This window comes from Puma concolor, chromosome F2, assembly GCF_028749965.1.
Source record: "Puma concolor isolate L17-30 chromosome F2, mPumCon1.1.hap2, whole genome shotgun sequence".
Taxonomy (NCBI): domain Eukaryota; kingdom Metazoa; phylum Chordata; class Mammalia; order Carnivora; family Felidae; genus Puma; species Puma concolor.
In genome coordinates, this window is record NC_141684.1 from 19,671,682 (window position 1) to 19,688,082 (window position 16,401).

A 16,401-nucleotide genomic window follows, 5' to 3' on the forward strand; every position below is an offset into this window, starting at 1 on the left:
TTAACATCCCTATACATCCCTTAAATATAAACCTCAATATTTAAGAACAAATGTTAATATTTAGTATATCAACAAGTAGGATTATAAATGAAATGTGCAGATCAGCAGATATATTGTCCAGCTGTGCTCCAAAAGAGCTGTGCTACTTGATTCATCGACCAAGAGTTTAAGAGAGTTCCTGCTTCTCTAAACCTTAGTCACCACTTGATACTGAAGGGGAGTGGGATTTGGTACTTCACAGTATGCCTCTCTGGCATAAGGATTATTTTAGTCTGATTACTTAAGAAACTCAGGAGAAACCCTGAAAACCAAAAACCTAGTAAAAGTTTGATAAGAGACATTTATATTTATGCATTTACATTTCTAAGGGAAATTTCCATCTCTCTTTTTTTTACCAGGAAGGAAGGGATGCCTCTAAATCTCTAGCAACTTACTTACGAAGAAAGCAGAGACTTGGGTCTGCACATCAGCCTCACCCTCATTTGCTATGCCATTCCTGGTAATAATCCCCACCCCCAACACCTTTTTGTGTCTTTAGCTGAAGAGGACATTGAAAGTGATGGCTTCAGCCACACTGGGAGGCTCCTCAGCTTTCCTGGGTATCTCCCATGTATTCAAGAGATATATGTCTTATTAAACTCTTGACTGTTTTTCTCCTGTTCGTCTGTCTTTTTATAACAGGGGTATCTTAGCCAAGAACCCAGAAGGGTAGAGGGAAAATTATTTTTCCTCTCCTGTAATATTGTCAAACTTTACATTTTGACCAAACTAAGGTAAAAATAATATTTTACTCTTATTTGAATTTTCACTTCCCTTGAAACTACTGTCACAGAACATCTTTTCATAACATTTGTCCATTTGCATTTTATCTCAGTGCGACTCCCTATTTATATTCTTTACCTATTATATATACTCTAATGGGCTGAGTGTCTTCTTCTTTTTATTGTGCAGAAATTTTTCATATATTTGGATACCATACCTTTCACTGTTATGAGATGCAAATCTTTTTCCCCAGAGTGGCAGACTGTTGATTGGCTACCAAAGAATCTTTCCTGACTCCCTTCTCCATTTTATTTCTCCTACTGTAAGGGCTTAAGAAGATAGATTTGCTTGCCCAGCCCCCTTTCTGCACCCAAGAATGGGCACATTAAACACTTTGGGCCAATTTGATGAAGAGGCCACAGGCCTATCGAAAGGAAACTGGGGAGCTGGGACAAGCTTGCGTCCTTGATGAATTTGTTGAGCAGCCACATTTGCTTTGGGATCATCCACCTCTACAGCTTTTGCTGTGAGAACGATAAATGTCTCAATGTCCCAATGGTTTACACCACTGTGTCAGTCATATCGTATGTTCCTTGCAGCAAGCCCAATGCACCCCAATTAATATACCATTCTGGCACCACTCTTCTTGTCTGCGCATTTTCAATGATTGGTTTTTAACTACAGGTTTTGTTCCAGTGACTCATGGATATTCACACCAAAGGCACCACGTCTAAAAGCCTAGAAACCTTTTATATTTCTTTTCTTTTTAAAAAAATTTTTTAATGTTTATTTATTTTTTGAGAGAGAGAGAGAGATAGAGCACAAGCAGGGGAGGGGCAGAGAGAGAGGGAGACACAGAATCCGAAGCAGGCTCCAGGCTCTGACCTGTCAGCACAGAGCCTGACGTGGGGGTCGGACCCACAAACCATAAGATCATGACCTGAGCTGAAGTCTGGCGCTTAATCAACTGAGCCACCCTGGCGCCCCAAACCTTTTTATATTTTGAACTTACTTTGTACCTTATCCCTAACCTTCATCACTGAGCACATAAGAATTCAACATATTTTTTTGGATGTTAACTTCTATCCTTTTAATAAAAAAGGTTATTAGTCTAGGCCAAGGAAATGTGGTTCTTTCACCCATGCCTTCTTGTAGCTCTCTTATAGCTTTCCTGGCACAAAACACCATTGTGGAAATTCTTGAATGAGAAAATAATCACAACTATGTTAAATCATTAGATGGGCTTATTGCACATTGTTTGGGATACTATCTCTTGAATAGTTTATAAGTTATATTATAAACTATAAAAGTATAGTTTATTATACTTTAAACATTCAAATATTTCAATAGTTTTTCTCCTAATTTACATCTTTCTCTCCAAGTCAGAACTCAACTCTTCCCTTTTGCTTCTCTGCTGCTTTTTTCTCATTACAAAGTTTGACTCTAAGTCATATGTAAATATTTTATAACTTGTTCCAGCAGTATCACAGATGAAAAAAATGTGAAAACCCTCCAGCTAAAAAAGCTTATTAATGCTGCTTAAAATAAAATAAACATTATTATAATTAAGAACTGAATGCATAAGCACTAGGAATGAAGAAGAAACAAACAAACAAACAAAAACAGAGAAGCAGACATGTGCACGGAGATCGCCCTGGGGGAGCATGGGGAAAATGGTTCAGGTTTGCTGCAAAGTTTGTATTTTAAAGCTCACACAAAGCACAGAAATGTGAACTAGGGCCAAAGATAAGTGGGGGCAGGGTGGAAAATTAAATGTTCTTTAAAGCTGAGGAACTTGTAAGGCTGCACTGTGAATCAGCTAGGAAAAAAACCCAAAAAACTAGCAGGTGGATGAGAAAGATGTTGTTTCCAATTTAGCTATGGGAGGAGTAAGAAACATTTCTACTAAAGAATATTACACAGAAGCTGATTCTCATACAATCTAGAGACAGAATTCATATTGCCTGTCAGGATCTAACAAAACTCCAATATACACCCCCACCCCAAAAAAATTCACAAAATACATGTGAAAACAAGATAACATGAATAACATCAGCAGAAAAAAAATGGCAGAATCAGAACCACATACAATGCAGATATTGAAATGATCAGATTAAAAAAATAAACTGTATTTAAAATACTGAAAGAAAAAAATAGTTTTGATGTGTTACAAAAGAAGAAATACTACAGAAATGCCCACAAGGTTTGAAGAAAACATGAATAGGCATTTTTCCAAAGAAGACATACAGACGACTGAAAGACACATGAAAAGATGCTCAACATCACTCATCATCATGGAAATACAAATCAAAACCACAATAAGATACCACCTCACACCTGTCAGAATGGCTAAAATTAACAACTCAGAAAACAACAGATGTTGGCAGGGAGGCAGAGAAAGGGGAACCCTCTTACATTGTTAGTGGGAACACAAACTGGTGCAGCCATTCTGGAAAACAGTATGGAGGTTCCTCAAAAAGTTAAAAATAGAACTACTCTACAACCCAGCAATTGCACTACTAGATATTTACCCAAAGGATACAAAAATACAGATTCAAAGGAGTACATGCACCACAATGTTTATAGCAGCATTATAAAAATAGCCAAACTATAGAAAGAGCCCAAGTGTCCATCAACTGATGAATAAAGATAATACACACACACACACACACACACACACACACACACACACAATGGAATATTGCTCAGTCATGAAAAAATGAAATCTTGCCATTTGCAACAATGCTGATAGAGTTAGAGTGTATTATGCTAAGTGAAATAAGTGAGCCAGAAAAGAACAAATACCGTATGATTTCACTCAAATGTGGAATTTAGGAAACAAAACAGATGAACATATGGGACGAGGGGAAAAAGAGGGAAGCAAACCATAAGAGACTCTTAACAATAAAGAACAAACTGGGAATTGATGGAGGGAGGTGGGTGGGGGATGGGCTGAATTGGTGATGAGTGGTAAGGAAGGCACTTGTTGTGATGAGCACTGGGTGTTATATGTAAGTAATGAATCACTAAATTATACTCCTGAAACAAACAAACAACAACCAAAAAGAAATGCCCAGAAGTTTTGAAAAGGAACCAAACAGAACTTCTAGATATGCTAAATATTACCATCAAGATCAGAAATACAATGGATAGGTTAAATAGCATATTACACATAGCTAAACATAGAGTACACCAGAAGGTAGATTTGAAGAAACTACACAGAATGAATCCTGGAAACACAAGGAGAAATAAGTAAAAAAGGTTGAGACATGACAGTAAAATGAGAAGTTACAATGTACTTCTAATTGAGTTTCAGAAAAACATAATAGAGATGACAGGAGAGAGGCAATCTTCAAAGAGATAACGACTAAGAAAACTCCAAATTTAATGAGAACACTGGTATTCAAGCCATGAAGTCATAAATTTTCCAAAATGGCAGAATAATAACATGAAAACCCCACACCAAACATAACTGTGGTGAAACTTCAGATCACTAAAGACAAAGGGATCTTGAAACCAAGATCTTCCTGTTTATTAGTTTGGAAAGTTGTCTGACTGCTTTAATTGAGGTCAATATTAAAAATTTTAAGCAAGACAGGAGGCTTATTATTCTCTTATATTAACATCTGAGCTGATAATGGTTCAGTAGTGTAGAGAAGCCTTACCGTGTAAGACAATGTGGAAGCTTTGTTGCTTTCCTTTTATTGCTCTGCTCTGTTCCAGGACACTGCTTACCAAAGTGAACTCCCTACCACAAGTTCCCACAGTAGTCTGTTGAGAAAGGTAAGCATGGATAAGAAGGGCCCTTCATTTTCATTTAAGAACAATGTCTAGGGGCGCCTGGGTGGCGCAGTCGGTTGAGCGTCCGACTTCAGCCAGGTCACGATCTCGCGGTCTGTGAGTTCGAGCCCCGCGTCAGGCTCTGGGCTGATGGCTCAGAGCCTGGAGCCTGTTTCCGATTCTGTGTCTCCCTCTCTCTCTGCCCCTCGCCCGTTCATGCTCTGTCTCTCTCTGTCCCAAAAAAATAAATAAACGTTGAAAAAAAAAAAAAAAAAAAAAAGAACAATGTCTAGGGTGATTACATATACCTTTCCTCTCGCTACCAGCACTTAGTCATAAGGTCATACCTACTTGAATAGATGCTAGGAAATCAAGTCACTAGCTGAATGGCCATGTACTCAGGGAATTCTACTATGAAAAAGAAGCCATGGCAATGAATACGGGGTGGGGGGGGTGCAATTAACAATCTCTGTAACGACCAGCAAAACTATCTTTTGATAATATGGGGAATAAAAACATTTTACGATGAACAAAAAATGAAAATTTACTACCAATAGTCTCTCATTAAAGGAATACCCAAGGGGTGTCTTCCAGGAGAAATAAAAATGATACCAGAAGATATTGTAAGCCAAGAAATAGCAAATATGGAGCAAGTCTTACCACATATTAATTTATAACAAATAATAATAAAATGTCTAATTTGTGATGTTAAAAAAGTACTAAAATACCAGATAGCAAGAGCACATAAATTATAAAAAGGATGATCCAAGAGAAAAACATTCCAAGAATATTGTGTTGGTTGAAATAAGGTAGAAATTATGGTTCATTTTGGACTTTGTCACATTAAATATGTTTGTTAAAATCTCTTGGTTAACTACTGAAAAAGCAGCTATAGAAGAATAATTTCTGAATTAGTGGAGGGGAGAAAAGAATGAGAATAATAACAAAAAGTCAAAAAGTAGATAAAACTTCAACAAACCAAGAAATCCACACATATATCATGTGGGACCAATAGCAAAAATTGCAGTGATAGATGGATATAGGAATATTTGCCCCAAGAGGTTAATGATCAAAAACAGTAGAATGGACTAAACTCTAAAAAGAAAGATTGCAAAACCAGATTGAAAACAAAATCTAACATATGCTATTTAAAGAGAACACATCTCAAACATAAAGACATGGAAAGGCTGAAACTAAGAGGCTGGAGAAAATACCTACCAGGAAAATAAGTCAAGCAAGAAATGTTGATATAGCAAGATGTTCTCAGTTTTTTGCACACTGTAACACAAACTCAAGATATACAATGCAGAATTACAAACAAAATTTGACAGAAGGACACTGAAGTAGAAGACTTTAAACACTTACGTCACTAAATGAAAGATAAAAAATTAATGCAGACAAAGGAAATTCTAACAACAAAATTTACAATTTGATTTACTGGGTATTTATATTTAGAATTCTGAACTCCACAATTAGAACATGCACATTCTTCTAGAGCATGCATGGAACATCTGTAAAACCTGACCAAGGCCACAAGGCAATGTCAAAGAATCAACAAATGTCAAAAAATTGGTACTATATAGACTATCTCCCATGATAAGGTACAATAAAATTAATCCACCAAGAAAACAGTAAAAAGTGCACATACAATTGGAAATTTAAAAAGGCACTTTTAAGTAAATCATGGCTAAAAGAGGAATAAAAAAAAGACATAAAGGATGATAGCTCACAGAAATCTTAAGTTTCACTACACTGTAATTAAGATGTACAGACAATAAAAAGTCCCATAAACAACAAGAAAGCCATAGACCATGAAATGATATTTGCAAACCATTTCATTAATAAAGATTAGTGTCCAGAATACATAAAATCTGTTAGATACTAATGAGCAAAAACCTGCATGACAAAACCAAGAAAAAAGTTTATAAACAGGTATTTATATAGAAAGAAATCTGGGGCACCTGGGTGGTTCAGTCAGTTGAGCATCTAACTCTTGATTTTGACTCATGTCATGATCTCATAGTTCGTGGGATTGAGCCCCACGTCTGGCTCTGCACTGAGTATGGAGCCTCCTTGGGACTCTCCCTTTCTCTCGGCCCCTCCCCTGCTGCCCCCCCTCTCTCTCACAAATAAATAAACAAACAAACAAACATTAAAAAAAAAAGGAATCCAAATGGCTCAGACACAAATGAACAACTGCCCCATGTCACTAGCAGAAAGGGAAAGTCTTATTTCAAATAACAGCCACACAGGGTTTTAAGCAAAAGTTCTCATGTTTGGCAACAACAGACAGTGCTGGTGAGATGCTTAAAAGCCAGAACTCTTCTAGATTTTGTGGGAAAAGATATTGGGACAACCATCCTGAAAGGCAATTAGCGGCTTCTTCATGAAGCTGAAGGTACACCATTCAGAGAAGGTACACTATTCTCCAACAAATCTGATTCTAAGTGTTATTGTAAGAGCACTCGACTTATGTTTGCAGAGACACACAAAGGATGTTCAGTAGGCAAATACTCCACAGTAGTGGGTCAATAAACTGTAGTTTATATAATGGAACAATGTGCATTACCCTTGATAAAGTTCAAAGACATGCTTTTGGGTTAAGAAAAAAGCAAGCTACACAGTTGAAAATAAATCTGTGTTTCTAATTCCAAGATTAAACTAAAGATCACTAAAGATCACTCCTTATATTTAAGTTTTATTTTAAGTTTATGTGTTTATTTTGAGAGAGAGAGAGAGAGAGAGAAAATGAGCGGGGGAGAGGCAGAGAGAGACAGGGGAAGAGGATCTGACAGCACAGAGCCCAATGCAGGGTTCAAACTCATGAACCTTGAGATCATGACCTGAGCTGAAGACAGACGCTTATCCAACTGAGCCACCCAGGCCCCTCATTTGATTTAAATTTTGTAATGCACAGAATACTTACATACACTTTTTCTCATGTATTCCTCATAACATCACAGAAGGGTGCTATTTGATATATGAGGAAATGGAGATTCGCTGTGGTTCAAAGATTTGCCTAGACTTTTCTTAAAAGTTTATTTATTTACTTTGAGGTGGGGGGGAAGGACAGAGAGAGAGAGAGGGAGAGAGAGAATCCAGACACCAGGCTTGAACACACAACCGTGAGATCATGACCTGAGCTGAAACCAAGAGTCAGACACTTAACCGACTGAGTCCCCCAGGTGCCCCAAGATTTGCCCAGTTTTATGATTTAAACTTAATGCTTTTACCATCACTCCACATTTGCTTCTTTGGGATAAAGAGTCTCCTGTTCCAAAAAAAAAAGGGGGGGGGGACTTGGGTTCCACATCTGCACTTGAAAGAATGTTCTCTGTGCCAAAGGTAAAGGAGAAACTGCTGGGATATATTTCAGATACATTCAGTAGGCTCTCTTCCTTTTTGTTCAGTTCAGGAAATGTGGCGCACAGATGAAGGAAAACCATGGTGGTGGGGCCACATTGGAGTGAACCTTCACGCTGTGAGCCAGTGGTCGGTCTGCGTGATCTCCTGCACGCATCTTGGTGGGGCCGCCTCCTCTGGCAGGCCAGCGTGCAAGGGCTGCTCGGGCATCAGAACATTCCTCCTGCAAGGTCTGCATTTCTTTATTTGCTTGGGATTCTTCTCCCTGCTTCCTTTGTCTTTCTGCCTTGATCCATTAGCTACTTCCTAGCCACAGACCAACTATATCATACTCACCTCAAGGATAACAGTGGGGACACTGATAACCCCAGTTTAGGCGATTAGACATAAAATGAGCACTTAAACACATTATATGGAAAAATTCATCATGGCAAATCCGAAGACCCACATAGTGCAATTACATACATTTTATGTTTTACAATGATGTTTTCTGTGTCTCCCTCCTTCCTTCCTCCTCCTCCCCCCTCCCCCTCCCCCTGGCCAATCTCCTTCTCTCTCCTTTTTTTTTTTCTTCTTAAAAAAAATTTTTTTTTTACGTTTTATATTTGAGAGAGAGACAGAGTGCAAGTGGGGGAGGGGTAGAGAGAGAGGGAGACACAGAATCTGAAGCAGACTCCAGGCCATCTGAACTGTCAGCACAAAGACCGACGTGGGGCTCAAACTCACAAACTGTGAGATCGTGACTTGAGCCGAAGTCAGACATTTAACCCACTAAGCCACCCACGTGCCCCTCTCTCTCTCCTTTTTTGCAGGAAGTTCCCATCAGTGGTGGGGAACTTCATGTTCAGATAGGGTAATTTTCCTGCTGAATTTTCCTCATGGATCAATTGTAATACAGAATGGGCAAGGGAGGGTATGCAAATCTTAAAGTTACAAGTAGAAGGCCAATCTTTGAAACATTCACACTGAAAATGAACCACAGGAGTTTAAAGGGGAGATTTTGAAATACATAACCATTTGAGAGATAAGTATGCTATAGAGGTTAAAGAGGGTCATCTGTAGGAGTCATGGAGACCTGGATTTGAAGAAAAGATGTGTTCTTTAGGCAAGTTACTTAACATCTCTGTGCTTCAGTTTGCTCACAGAATTAAGTATATGTTTATTAGCACAGTGGCAAACACATATCAGACACACAGTAGATAATAGCTATAAATATTGCTAAAGAACATTTAAGTCTAAATTAGGCAAGACTTACTGGTGGGCCTGCTGGTCCCAGAGTCCCTGTATTGACTTCAGAACAGGAGCAGGAATGTGGTAGCTCCGGGCAGGTCTCCTCATCCCTCTGAGAGGAAAAACAAACAAAGAAACAAAAAAAAAAACCATAACTGTTAACAAGACAATACAAATGGCTTTATGGATCAAGGAAAACACTTTGATTTAAGACACTTAAAAAAAACTTTTAAGTGAACATTGGTGTGGAAAGGCAAAGAATATTCTCTCCTGCTCACAAAATATTTTCCTTAAAGAAAAATGAATGAGTGTCTAGTGAGTCACTGATCGTCACCCTTACCAAAGGATGTTGATAAAATGAGCTTGGAGGTGAAGAAAAATGAAATGCAGGCGAAGAAAGAAAGGCAGAAGTGGGTGCAGAAAAAATTCCTGGTTACTATTTCCTTCAGTTTGAGTAGGAGTACTCTATGAACCACAGGTCTTGAAAATTTTCTTTTTTCTATTTCAAAGGATATTTTTTCCTTTCAAAAGGATAAAAAAAATGTGTTGGAATAGTCACTCGGAACTGCATCTACACTAAAACACACAAAACAAACTAAAAACAGTGCTTAAATGTATTGTCAATTCCCCACAGCAACTTTAATTACGACTCACATTCTGTGGTTGAAATTAGGAAACATCATAGCATCAATCTAAAGCTTTGGGACAGGGGCTCATTTTGCTTCTCTAGCACAGTTTTGTTGCCACATGACATTAAAGATAGATTATGAATGTCCAGTTGAACATCTCTGGATGAGTTACCGGGGTATGAAGACAGAGTACCTGCTAACAGCTATCGAAAAATTTATGAATATCTCATTTGAAGCACCAGCCAAAAATGAAGTCTGCACTGGGATAAGACACTACAGAACTTCATAGGGTTCACCAGTCCCATTGGATAGAGAGAAAATAAACATCATTATTTAAGACTGGGGAAAAATAAAGCTGAAACTGAATAGAACACAGATGATAATTAAGTGATCAAGTTGAAAATAATCTCAGTATCTAAAATGTTCACAACAGAAACCCAAAAAAGGTTGAGCAGGGGATCTCTATATACTGTATATACTTTTCTCTAAATGTTGGACAATAGTCAAAGCTTTCAGCTCATTACAGGAAACCCCCCTGCTACCACATCCGGCCTGACATGTGGGCAGCTAGAGTGAAATACAAACTTAAGTATCCAGAAAGAGCCCCCTAACAAGGCTGATACAAGGCCTCTTGTGACCAGAGGCCATAATGGTTTTGCCACTGCTGCTGACTATACATGCCTTCCTACTATGGAATTGGCCTATCTTCAGTGATAGAAATGAAAAGAAAAGCTCTCATCAGGCCTGAGTCCTTCCTAGGAAAAGTGGTGATAGCATTTGGCTAGAGACAGCATAGGATTCTGAGTGTTTCTGCTTCTAATTTCCAATCCATCTGTGCTTAAGCGTGATATCACGGTGTCTCTGATTTAATTCTTCACCAGAGTTTACTTGGAAATTAATTTTGATGAAGAAAGAGCAAGTTAGAGTTAACCCGTTAATTTTTTTAAATGTTTATTTATTTTTGAAGAGAGAGACAGAGTGCAAGGAGGAGAGGGGCAGATAGAGAGGGAGACACAATCCAAAGCAGGTTCCAGGCTCTGAGCTGTCAGCCCAGAGCCGGACACGAGGCTCAAACCCATGAACTGCGAGATCATGACCTGAGCCAAAGTCCGATGCTCAACCAACTGAGCCACACAGGTGCCCCATCAGTTAACTCTTGAACAACATGTGTTTGAACTGCACTGGTCCACTTACCAAACCACTTGGATTGGTTTTTCAATAAATACAATGCAATGCTGTAAATATATTTTCTCTTCCTTGTGATTGTCTTAATAACATCTTTTCTCTAGCTTACTTTACTGTAAGAATATAGTATATAATGCATATAACATACAAAATATGTGTTAATCAACTGTTTCTGTTATCAGTAAGACTAGTAGTAGTTAAGTTTTGGGTAAGTCCAAGGTCATATGCAGACGTTTTCCTGAGTGGGGAGGAGAGCTGATGACTCCAACCCCCACACTGTTCAAGGCCAACTGTATTTCCTTCTCAAACATAGTCACCATGAATGTAATAATGCTTGCAACAGAGGATGTGATCTGGAGGAAGTAGTTAAAAAGGCAAATCTCTAGACTTCATGAAGGTTACTCCATGCACATTCTCCAAGTTTAATTATTAAGACATGACTATTACCCAGCCACTACAGGGTCATCCATTTCGGCTCGCTGTCTTCAAGGATCCTAAAATATGAATCTGGTTTTATACATACAGGTATAACCCCATGAACCACACTTGCTATTAATAATGTGAAAAACATTTGATTTTCTAGTAGCATCGCATATGTCGAACAGATTATGACTACGATTTCAGAACTGTGTGTCAAGATTCTCTGAGGCACCTTAGCAAACTCACAGGTGCACAGTGAATGTTTTTAAAAACTCGAGAAATAGCAATATTCGGCACCCATAGGACTTCATATGAACAACTAGCTCAAGGTAGTTCACAGTCTTAACATTAGATACTGAAATACTCTTTTTGATGACGTCAGATACTTGCAAATCTGGGGTTTTGGCAGTTGCTATGATGGAAAGCAAGTACCATGGGAAACATCAATGTAAAAAAAGAAGTGAGGGTGGCGACATCCAATCAGATTCTAACATATGAAAAATCATGCACTCTTGATAAGCATGTGTATCCCATTAGTAAGTAATGTGGTTTTTTAAGAATAAAATGAAAATACCATTTTTTGCTTTCAATTCATGTTTTTTTTTTTTTTTTTTTTTAATGCAGCTACTGAGTTTAGAGCATCAATGTTTAAGATTTTTGGACCTAATTCCTTCATATAGAGATTTGTTAGGCATTTCCTTTGGCTTAGGGGTGCCATGAACAAAATGATTGCAACACTAAAGGTTTCGTGAACCAGGAAATTTGAGAACCTCTGGACTATGTGTAAATTGCACGCCTGGATCTGGGCAGTCCCCATCATGTAAGTCAGTATATCCTGCTGATGTCAGACACGCCTCCTTCTCAATCTCTTCGGCTTTTCATTGTGATCATTACAATGAATTATCTTGTTATGAATGTTATGAAATCACATTTAACTTTCAGAGAAAATTAAATATAATTTTAGAACTTTTCAATAAAGAATAGGCCTACTAATAAAAGAAGAATTCTTACCAGGCCTGGAAGTTCACAGCATTTGTCTTTATTGGCCCATGATGTGGAACAAATAATATCAAACATCTGTAACTGGAACTGCAATTTAAAATGAAATTGTCATTTAATTAAAAATAGACACACTGTGCCTAGAATTATGATTTCATATTCTGCATCACATAATATAACACTGATAGGTTTGTAACGTAACATTACAGTAAATAAATAAGAAAGTCATTCCAAAATGTAAAACTTTGTTCCTCAAGCAAACAGTGACTTAAGATTTCATGTATAATTAATCCATCAAAAATTCCCTTATTTATCACAACTTCACCTCTCATTTCTGCCCAAAGAAGCTTAGTACCTCAGTTAAATGTCAGCCAGTACTGTCTTCATGGTTACAACCAGTGTCTCTGTAATCCTACAACATTCCACATGTTTCTTTCACAGCATATCACCCACCATACAGTATGATTATTTATATTAGCTCCTCCTTAGACTGTGAGCGTTTCAAGGAACAGAGAACCACTAATTCATCTTTGTGTCCCCATAATATGTGATATGTAGTAGGTATTCACAAAGCCTTGTCAAATGAATTCTGACTTCAATCACTTATGCATACATTCAACAGATTTTTCTTTAGTGTATAATGCAAACCAGATACTACATCAACCTTTAGAATATGAAAATGAACAAAATCAAAATCTTGCCCTCAAAGATCTTACTGGGAGTGACAGGTAGGCACAGGAATACTGTATACAACATTGTAAATGTCATGACAAATTCACAAATGGAATTGTGAGAATCCGTGCTAAGTCTATTTTTATGTAAGCCATTGATCATGCCATAAATATTTAGTCTCGTTCTACTCATGTATGTTGGTGAAACTCAGTGTTCATTTTGAAATATACAGAAATATCACTATAACATTATTGAGGGCTAACATTAGCTTCATGACCTAATCATTTCTAATATATTTCTTCCCATATTATTTTCAAGTATTAGAAGTGTCACCAATTACAGAGCTGGGAGAAGGGTGAAATCTTTTCATTTTACATCTACAACCTTCCTTGAGGGAGTGGTGTTTTCAGCAAGTTCTAGAAACTCTTTTGGTGCCTTATTTTCTCCCAAGGAATACTACTTGTCTCTGTCAGGGGTCCTCTGGATGAGAATGAGAATGCCCGAGAAGACAGTACTCCTGAAATAGGTTGTTAACAATGCATACAGCATCGCAGACGAGCCTGCTCTGACAGTACAGAAAATAAAATCAGGCTTTCTTTTGTAATATGAAAGAATTGTGCTTTGCTGTAAATATCCTTTCCCAAGAGTTTTGCAAGATTAATAAAATAAAGCTTAAATATTGAAAGCACATTCATGAATCAAAGCATCACAGGGTTTTTGTTTGTTTCTATATACAACTGTTGAGTTGTTTGAAGAAATATGTGCATGGCTCACTGCTCATTTTTCTCCATATTAAAAAAAATTCCCAATGGGTATGATATCTGAGTCTGTGGAGGGCAACCATACAGCAAAATAATGATCATTTAAAAATTAGGCTTTTCAAATTATGGAAAGAGCCTAAATGTCCATCAACTGATGAATGGATAAAGAAATTGTGGTTCATATACACAATGGAATACTACTTGGCAATGAGAAAGAATGAAATATGGCCTTTTGTAGCAACGCGGATGGAACTGGAGAGTGTTATGCTAAGTGAAATAAGTCATACAGAGAAAGACAGATACCACATGTTTTCACTCTTATGTGGTTCCTGAGAAACTTAACAGAAGACCATGGGGGAGGGGATGGAAAAAAAACAGTTAAGAGAGGGAGGGAGCCAAACCACAAGAGACTCTTAAAAACTGAGAATAAACTGAGGGTTGATGGGGGTTGGGAGGGAAGGGATGGTGGGTGATGGACATTGAGGAGGGCACCTGTTGGGATGAGCACTGGGTGTTGTATGGAAACCAATTTGACAATAAATTTCACGTTTAAAAAAAATTAGGCTTTTAAGATTTTCAAACCAAGAAAAAATAGGTTTTTAAAACTAAAACATTTTTAAGGAACATGGATGCTGATTTTTATGATTAATAGCAACAAAGAGATTTCAAGGACCATAGACGTTAGGAGGCTATGGAGCTAAACTGCCTGGGTGTAGTCCTTGAATCGCTCACAAAGTCATTTTGAATGATGATGTAATGTGTTCAAGTCTCAAGTTCCCTCATCTGTAAAGTTAATGTAATAATAGTAGCTCTTTAATTATAGCTAGACATTAGTGTAATAATAATAATAGCTATAACAATAAAGTGAGTTCCCACCAGCAGTGCAGCCACTTTGGAAAATGATATGGAGGTTCCTCAAAAATTAAAAATAGAGCTACCTTATGACTCAGCAATTGCACTGCTAGGTATTTATTCAAAGAATACAAAAATTCTGATTTGAAGGGGCACATGCACCCCGTTGTTTATAGCAGTACTATCAACAATAGCCAAATTATGGAAAGAGCCCAAATTTCCATTGACTAATGAATGGATAAAGTAGATGTGGTGTATAATAAACAATGGAATATTACTCGGCGATCAAAAAGAATGAAATCTTGCCATTTGCAACAACGTGGATGGATCTAGAGTGTATTATGCTAAGCAAAATAAGTCAGTCAGAGAAAGACAAATATCCTAGGATTTCACTCATAAGTGAAATTTAAGAAACAAAACAGATGAACATAAGCGAAGGGAAGCAAAAATAATATAAAACAGAGAGGGAGATAAACCATAAGAGACTCTTAAAGACAGAGAACAAACTGGGTTGCTGGAGGGGTAGTGGGTGGGGGATTGGCTAAATGGATGATGGGTATTGAAGAGGGCACTTGTTGGGATGAGCACTGGGTGTTATATGTAAGTGATGAATTACTAAATTCTATTCTTGAAATCATCATTACACTGTATGTTCACTAACTTAGATTTAAATAAAATTGAAAAAAAAACAATAACATGAGTTAATGTAGTGAAATATTTATAACAGTGTCTAGAATACAGTCATTATAAATAATACATATTATTTTAATGAAGCATGTACAGCTCTTTCATAACTGAATTATTTAAGGTTTAGGAGTCTATCATACAAAGGCCAAAAGAATGGAATCAAAATGAAAGTGGTATTATCAAGGACAGAAATATAACAGTAGTCTGTTTCCACATTAATCATATCTGTTTAACACTTTGGTTGAGAAAAATCTAAGCAAATAATGACAATAGCAGTGGACATTTGCTGAAAACCTACTATGTGCCAGGCACTATCCTAAGGAATTTGCATGTATCTTTTTTTTTCTATTTAAAAATTTTTTTTAACGTTTATTTACTTTTGAGACACAGAGAGACAGAGCATGAACAGAGGAGGGGCAGAGAGAGAGGGAGACACAGAATCAGAAGCAGGCTCCAGGCTCTGAGCCATCAGCCCAGAGCCCGACGCGGGGCTTGAACTCACGGACCGCAAGATCGTGACCTGGGCTGAAGTCGGACGTCTAACCCACTGAGCCACCCAGGCGCCCCTGCATGTATCTTTTAATCCTCAGCTCACCACTGTGAGGTATAATAGCAATGCCAAACCCATTCTGCTGATCAGGACCTGGGAAGAAAGAGCCTAAGAAACGTAAGCACGAGCTGAAAGCAGAGTTCTGGTTGGGATGTGAACAGCACATTTCATTTTCTTGTGCTTCATTTTGCAGTGAAAGGATCTTTGGTCTCATGTTTAAAATGCAGACACCCCAGCCTAACTTTACAATGCTATTTGTCTGGGGCATTTATTAAATGGACCCCATTATGACAGTATTAGATTCAGTTCAGTCTGTTAGTCATTCATCCATTAAGAAATTCCCCATTTCTGAATAGAGCCCACAGTGTAAAAGCTTTTTAGTGAATGGAAAGATGTAAGTAAAAGAAAGAAGGGTCATGAACCCCAGTAAGGACCAGGCCTTCTTGATGTTTTTCAAATAAACATTCACTACCTAATCACCTTTAACAGGATGATGTCTACAAACAAAGCT

At 37.7% G+C, this 16,401-nt stretch overlaps 1 protein-coding gene across 5 annotated transcripts in view; it reads right to left on the reverse strand.

Moving 5' to 3' along the window:
• COL14A1 (collagen type XIV alpha 1 chain) overlaps positions 1–16,401 on the reverse strand; it is a 215,351-nt gene that overhangs the window by 57,600 nt on the left and 141,350 nt on the right. For all 5 annotated transcript variants that reach the window (XM_086695199.1, XM_086695201.1, XM_086695198.1 and 2 more), the window contains 2 exons: positions 12,381–12,458; positions 9,161–9,247 (listed from right to left, as the gene is read on the reverse strand). In XM_086695199.1, coding sequence (XP_086551325.1) covers positions 9,161–9,247; positions 12,381–12,458 — 165 coding nt within the window. The remainder of the gene's footprint in view (positions 1–9,160; positions 9,248–12,380; positions 12,459–16,401) is intronic.